This window comes from Necator americanus, chromosome II (genome assembly GCF_031761385.1).
Source record: "Necator americanus strain Aroian chromosome II, whole genome shotgun sequence".
Taxonomy (NCBI): Eukaryota; Metazoa; Nematoda; class Chromadorea; order Rhabditida; family Ancylostomatidae; genus Necator; species Necator americanus.
This window is the reverse complement of record NC_087372.1, coordinates 22,708,669-22,716,543: the sequence shown is the minus strand read 5'-3', so window position 1 is coordinate 22,716,543 and position 7,875 is coordinate 22,708,669. Positions and strand designations below refer to the sequence as shown.

At 43.1% G+C, this 7,875-nt stretch overlaps 1 protein-coding gene across 2 annotated transcripts; it reads left to right on the top strand.

Annotated features, from left to right (window-relative positions):
* Positions 1–534: 534 nt before the first annotated feature.
* RB195_019068 (uncharacterized protein) lies at positions 535–5,874 on the top strand (the record flags this gene model as incomplete). 2 transcript variants are annotated; one of them, XM_064186760.1, is made up of 5 exons in its annotated part: positions 535–585; positions 915–991; positions 1,046–1,118; positions 4,336–5,437; positions 5,870–5,874. In XM_064186760.1, 5 exons carry the CDS (start codon positions 535–537, stop codon positions 5,872–5,874), a joined length of 1,308 nt encoding a protein of 435 aa, XP_064042640.1. The 2 variants fall into 2 exon arrangements, with proteins under 2 accessions (XP_064042640.1, XP_064042641.1); XM_064186759.1 differs by lacking the exon at positions 535–585 and having other exon boundaries at positions 927–991.
* Between the last annotated feature and the right edge of the window lie 2,001 nt (positions 5,875–7,875).

The following is a 7,875-nucleotide window of genomic DNA, read 5'->3' as shown; positions in this document are numbered from 1 at the left end:
CTTCTCTACTTATCTCCCTTTCTACCGTCACCAGTTCCACGGGAGAGCTGTGGTATAAGATGAGCTAAAGCTAACTTATTTCGTACTAGACGTGCGGTCCTGACAGCTCTCTTTGGAGTCTTTACATGACTTTCTGCAGCACAGCGAACGGTTCTGAAACAACCCTTATCTGTTCTCTCTAGCGGACCAGCCCATCTGCAAAACCATGCTAGTATGCATTCCTAACCTTTTCGATTGGAGCGGTGAACTGTCGCATCGCGTTTCCTCAGCGCAGTGAATGATCACTTCTTAGATCCATGTTCTTCTAAATAATGCGCTGTTGCGGCTCTTTCAAGACCAGGCCAACTCCTTCCTTCATATGGTCATACAGCGCCGCTATACCTTCTATGATATCACGTTATTTCGTTACTCTTGAGACCGAACACCATCACGGGCACATATTCATCTCATAACGAGTTATGAACGCATTTGCACTTACTCCGAATCGGTAGCACGCATGTATATATAAGCGGGGTTGGCCGTCCCAGTCGCCACATGGGCATCACACTCTCACACTCCCACTCCTGGTACCGTTCTAGCAATTCAGTAAGTACATCGGTGCCTTATGATACAACTCTAGACTATACTCACAAAAAAAGCCGCAAGACCATTACTACCTCCGACGTTATTGCCTGAGAATCACGCAGTTCAGGAACTTCTGCTTAAAATTCGCAACTTCAACCGTCTTATGTAGGTCTAAGGGAAGGACCGCCTCTGCAAAATTGCTATCTTCTATCTGTGGATTTCTATGTTTTGATTTCTGCCATGCTGATTCGATCTCAAACTTCTCTTTCGTTTCTTTGTCGTCAAGCACGTTTTAGATAACTAAATTAACATAACTACTAACTAAATTACTAGATAACTAAACTTTTCAGGTAGGCTCAGGGATGAGGCTTGTTCTGTGCTGGATTGGACTCTTCACTGTGACTTATGCAGCTCCAGCAATATTAAGGTGTCAATCTCTTGCAGGATTTCTAAGTTCTATTAAAGAAAGAGATATTTCCAGTGAAGAGCGAATTGCTGCCATATTGGAGAAACTGCGAAGAGCTAATTCCATAGGGGAGTACGCTGTCAATACTGTGAGTTACAGTTCTTCGGAAGCATATTGCACCACTGATCCTTTCTGAGGTACTTGTTTTGAAAAATGTGGAGACGACTTCGCTCTGAAGATGTGCTGATAGCGTCTCGAAGCTCTCAAAGAACTCCACTGATATGCCTTAGCTTTTTCGGAAACGAACTGACTAGCGTTTTTCCACAGGAATTTAATTTTAAGTAACGCTTCACAAACTTAGAACACTCAAATTGGGTTTCCTTGCGTCTCATTCAAACCGAATACGGCGATTTGCGAAAAGGTACAAATCGGTAGTGAAATACGGAAACAGCGAAGCTAAGTGAGGCATTCATGTACGTCTGCGTCCTTTCTTTTTGTACATACAGGATCCTGGGGTACCGATACTGCAGAATTGTGCAGCTCTTGAGCTTAACTCGACTGCTAGTTTGTTTCCCTCCTAAGTATCACCTGTCCTCTTACCAGGGATATTGAGAGAAATGCCCAAACAATGCGCCTTACCTTTACATGTTGGGAGGAAGTCACTTTCTAAAGGTAAATTTCTCAGCATATGAACTTAGCAACGACCTGTTTTGATCGCTTAATCGCGTTCGATCAAGTAAGCTGATTCAGCTTGAGTTGGCGATATTGTTGACTTATTGGTTTCTCGACATTTTTTCTAAAACCAGTACTGTTCTACTGTAACCATCTTAGATTGTATCACATGTCGCAAATTCGAGATCATTCCATCTCGTATTTCCAAATGAACGAAAGGTTAATTGATTTGCTAAAGAAAATTGGGAGATTGAAGCGGACGGAGTGCTCGGACTAGTTCTCATGATTCAGGTATGAATCGCCGCGTTTATAAGAGGCTATTCATACTAGCGCAAACTACGGCTCTGCAGGTCTTCCGTTCATTGACTCTACTTAGCAAAGGTACTAATCTGGGGAAACAATATGCACCTTCGAGTTATTTACCCGCCTACTCGCAAGAGAAGAATTAAAATTTTTAGAAAACTTTGTAAAGTTCGCAAGTTTTGTCGCATTCAATTTTAGATATTCATTGCATATCATGTTGTAAATCTTGCCATGTGAAAGCTTCTGTTTGAATCCGGTACAATCGCCCGCCACCATTGACGCATCGTAGTGTCTCAAGGGAAGGATATTTAATGATTCAGGCCCACCCAAACCGGATGAAATTAAGAGCGAAAAAACGAAAAAAAGCGATGAAATCGAAATCAGTGGTGCGGGTATCCGCATAGGATAGTGGTGGTCGCATTCAGCCGGCACAAAATCTTCTACGATCAAGGTTCCTTCTCCATGCATCCGGAGAGAAACTGGTTAAGCAGACACAAATAATCAGCGAAATCGATGCTTGCGGGGTGGAGTCCCGACCCCTTTGAACACAATGGGTGGGATTCAAGGAAGCACAGAACGTAACACTACTGATGGTTTTCCCTTCCCCTGCCCTCTTTCATCTGACACAAGGAAAGTGAATATAAGATATTTCCTGCATGGGAGTTCTCCTTGAGTGTCGGTGGAACAGGCAATGATTCCTCCCTCTTAGTTGTACAAATTTGAAGTGAACGACCATTCATCTCTCAGCGCGTTATCTCGACATTCTCCCTTGTACAGAGCGAAATTCTTGGTAGCGGTGCGTGATTTTTATCGGATGGACGTGAGCGGATCGCACTTACGCGGTGGAATAGGATCGCCCTTCACTATCCATGGGTATATCTATGTGCAACTCTGTGTACATGTAAATGTGTACATTTGTGTATGTGTACGTCTGTATATACAGTATGGCTCCATTTACACTAATGATGGCATAAGCGGAATCTAAAGCGACATCGCTCACAGAAGAGTGCGACAGTCCTACTGCAACACAGCAATTGACTGGCTCTCAGCAGATCGCGGAGTTGAGAAAGGATAGCACTTCGTAGACGTGCATTGTATGCAAGTGAGGGAGACTTTATGACCGGCCTCTATCTACGTTGAGCACCTTCCAACTCCAACGTGGAACCCAGGTTTCTCATCTAAAAGTGACCCCAACTTTCTTTCTTCAATTTAGCTTTAAAGATTAGATTAAGATTTGTGCGCAAGATCACATTTTTTTGTGGGACATCGATGTTTAAGAAAGAACCTTGGAACCACACGGAACTCACTTCTAATAAGTGCTACTTTTCCTTCCAAATGCGTAGTTATTCACTGCAACAGTGACCAATAAAATCTACGAAATTCTTCACATTCTTCACTTTATTGTATGAGCAGGTGAACTCTCCTTCTGTTCCATGCAAATTCCAACAAGATGGGGCCTTTGCGGTTGCATGTATGCAACTATCTGAGCCTAGTGTAATTAAGGTGAAGCGCTGACTGGAAGAAAGGCGGTCGGTGTCCATCCGTTCGGTGCGAACTTCCATGCGCATCCGCTCCCCGTATGTCAACTGCCAGAAAAAGAGGATGCGAAAGCGGGGAGGAGTAGAGGGTAGACTTCCACATCGACTACACAAGCCTTGCGTGTCCTACCAAAAATTCCATTCCCCCACAAACAGCCGCATGGGCGCCGTTACCGCAAATCTCGAGTGTCAATACTGTTTACGAATTCCTTTGTATCTCATAATTTCTAAATGGGTACATAGAAAGCGAAGGCGGAACCTTTCTCGTAGAGTTTTCGTATGGACAAAATATGGCTACCACTGCACCAGGCGGATCTCTACGTGACGAATATCGATTTTTTTCAAATAGTTGTATATTCGCTCACAATTCTTTCGTATTTCAGCCCTGAAAAATCCAATATTTTATTAGGGACTACACCGTACCCCTCGCAGTCGTAGAGAAGTTAAATGCTCCAGTTAGTAAGAATGGAACCATTATATACAATGAAGTTCTGGGCTATTATGAAGATCATTCTTATTTTACTTCTTATATTACTCTCTATGAACTTCATACTAAATACTGTTTCCAAAACATACTTCACAATTCGATTTACTATAGCAGCTGCTTCTTCATGAGAAATCGATCATTAAGCTCCCAAACTAATTTGTTCATCTCCTTTCCGAGAACCTAGCGTATGAAAATGGATGTGAAGCTGCTGTTTTAGAAGTGGGGCTTTTACTGAAGATAACGGACAAAAAAGTCTAAGTATCCAACTAGTTGTTCACGCTTTTAATACAACTAAAAAGGAGTTTCCATTCACAAATAAAGAACTCGAGCAAGATTTCAGAGCGTCCAAGAATTTGTCTTTTCAGCCTACCGGAATCTATCCAATCAAGGACATCAACAAAAACAATATCCGTCAGATCTTCAACTTTGGCTTCAACGATCAGAAAGCACGCGATACCGCGGCTGGTCAGGACATCACTGAAGTTAATCGAGCAAAGGTTATCGAGAATAAAGAAAGCACAGTCGCTGCCTCCTCCAACGATGCCACCGCAATTAAAGACGATAAAACGAAGGGACGTGCTGTAGATGAAACTACATCTCCTGAATCAACGACTGATGGACAAAAAACTGCAACTGAAAAAGTGCAATCAGGAGAAGAGGCTCAACCAACAAAGGAGCAGCAGAAAACTGCAGAGGAGCAAACGAATCAGATTGTGCCAGGAGCTCCTGTTGGAGAAGAAGAAGAAGGAAAAGAAAAGAAAGAGGGACATCACACGAAAGAAGGCGCTGCAGAGGAACTTGCAGAGGAACATGGGAAATCTACAGTGGAACATGTGCAGATTTCAGAGGCTCAAGACGAACCAGCATTTGATGCTGCACCCAAAGATAAACCGCAGGAAACCGATGTTGTCGTGAAGGAGTCTACATCAGAAACTTCTTCTAACGACGGTGAACTCACCACTGACAGCAATAAAGCAGCAGCTAAAGCTAAAGATAGTGATGCCAACCACGAAACCGCTGCAGAGGTTGCAGAGGGGAATACTATTGACGAGGCCGCTCAGACCACATCGAATGACGCTGCATCAACTCGGTCAGAAAAAGATGTTGAGAACGATGGAAACCATTCTACTGAAAAGATAGAAGGGACAGCAACTTCTGATGCTAGCAGCAGTGAACCAAAAACAGATCAGGATGCAGCCGCAAATTCTTCCGTCGACTTTTCAAAAACTACATCGAAACACGCCGCCACCGTCGAGAAAAAAACTGAAGGTCAGCTTGCAGCCGACTCTCATACTAACGACAATATTGAGGGTTCCGCAGAAAGTCCGGAAGATAAAGCCGAGAACAGCGGGCTACCAGATGATACCACTGTAACAGCAGCTGATCTTTCTACGCTTCTCACAGGCTCAGATGCGACGAAGGACGAAGCGTCGGCTGCTTCTGAAAGCACACCAGCGACGGTAGCAGGTAATGAGCGTAACTCAGTCACATCCTCTAACACGATGACCACTATTACATTACCACAATTCCCTGGTGTTCCCTATGTTTTTCTTCCCGTTAAGTCGATTCGAGGCGCTCAGTTGCCTGTTCTAAGTTATTTGCTAGTGCAAAAAAAGTATGAAAATGAGTTGCCAGAGTTCCTAACCAAGGTTAGAACGTAGATAGTTCTTTGTAGTTTTCAGTTATGCATGATTGTTTTAGCCTTGTATTTTCCACTGTCTGTGCAAGATAACCTGTTACTCATATTTCCATTTGTTGCATGCTTAGTTGTGCCTTAATAGTGCTGACCAGTGGATGCTCGTTCAGTCGAAGTCCGCAATTCCGAAGAAGCAACTACTGTATCGTGCTTTATAACCCATGATCCGTTCATCACTCCTTTACCAACTTCTTATCTTTCAGTGTGATGTTCGCCACGATGACGAGTATTATCTGCAAGAATATATGTACAGCTAGTTGCGGCCTTCATTGTTGAACGAATTTATTTATTTCATGTGCAACACTCATAAAAGTTCCACTATTTGTATAGATGTAAGGGAATTCTACGTTCTGTGGTCGACATAAAACAGTTCTTTGCTCTTACTACTTACCCCATGCGGATACTGTGCAAGTTCACACTACCAGAGATTGTGATGAAGGCTAAAAAAATAGCTCTGTCGTCGTTGTTGTCATCTCCATGTTTGGAAGCACTCCTGGAAGAGCGTCAAACATCGTCCCCACAATTCCAGCCAGCAGACAAACACATCCTCTTATATGGCCATAAACGGAGAACATAAAGCGCTCACACTGTACCGTAAGAACTTGGAACAATGACACTGCACAGACGACAAACAGACAGTTCTGTCAAATTGTCCAAATTGTCATACAGACTGAACTTTCAGTCCCATCGCAAAAGGAAGGGAACGAGTAATAAGGGTTCGTTCCTAAATTTCGTATGTTCCATTACTGCATATAAAGTTGGTCATAACATTGCTGGCTGACCAAAAATAGTTGCTCATATTTTCTAGTCGAAGGCGATGTTGTCTGGGTGCGAAGTGGATCAGCTACAATCATTCGTATCATATCAAAAGTCTACAGATTTCAAAAAAGAATGTCTCCTTTTGTTTAGGCCCTACATGGCTGCACAAGACAGGAACTGAGGAGATAGAAAAAAATGACATTTGTACCATTCGTACCGCTGTCGTCAAAGTAGTTATTAGTGACCACCCGATCCCATAAGAAACGATTGCCCTTTGCAATAAGGTGGCAATTTCAATTTCATTTCAGAAAGTGGTTTTAAGGCAATCGCAAGTCCTCTCTTCTTGAAATCTCGGCATTGTGAACTGTATTTATAATCAGGTCATAAAACATAGTGCAGTTCCGTAAGCGGCTGCGCTAGAAGCGCGCTGGCCGAAGTAGCGGTTAGAATAAAGGTGCACCTACGAACCGCGAAGTGCAGCAACGAGTAGTGCTAGCAAAGGTCTAATCTCGATCCCAACTGCCACACTCCACCCAATCGCTGCGAGCGTCGGCACTTTCGCAGCTTCATTCGTTTTGATCCTGCTGAATGTACATATGTTTTCTTGCTGTACCAACAACGTTTGGTGAAAGTTTATTAGTGTCCTGACGTTCCGACAATATCGTCTTCATCAAAGGTCTGGAAATGTTCCGAGGTCTTTGATGCTACTCCCATCCCTTCTCCTCTTTCCCTCCAAAACCTCGATATTAATTGGAGCTTAGATGTGCAGTATCCTTAACTGCTGATTTCTGGTTAGTGTGAAGCAACTACACGTTGAACAATCTTCTAGGTGAAAAAGTGTTACGAAGGGCAGAAAGTCATAAGTAATTAATGATCATTTTTATTATTCATGGACGGATTCCTGAAAGAAAGTCTAATGCCTTCCTAGCAAGTTGTTATTTGTCGTGGCCTAATATCGTACACTTTTTTCAAATACATTTCCATCACGTCTCTGTTTCCATACCTGTGGCGTTCTTGTGGTGTCATCAAACATGCGCTTCTTTTACACCCAAATGTTCTTTGATAAATAGTCTGAGCATCCTTCCGATTCCTCCTATAGAAAGGGCACTGCACGCTGGCGTTCTATCTTGCAAATAACTCAGATCCTCAAATCTCCATTCTTAAAGGCATCACCCCACGAACCAGGGGTGGTACGGGTCTCTGGCGAGTAATGCCTATGCGGGTCGTGTGGGGAAGAGGGTGATTCCGTTCATCTCTCTCTGTATCAATGTAAACGGAACTCCGGAACTATTTCTTACGACTTTTCTTACGACATTCCATTACCAGTTGTCACTTGATGCTGTCGGTTTAGGCGTTCACGTGGGTGGTGCTTTAAGATCAAAACATTCCGAAATAGTTGAATGCATTAGAATTTTGAATGAATGATCGCAGTAAATAAAACTTATTCGAC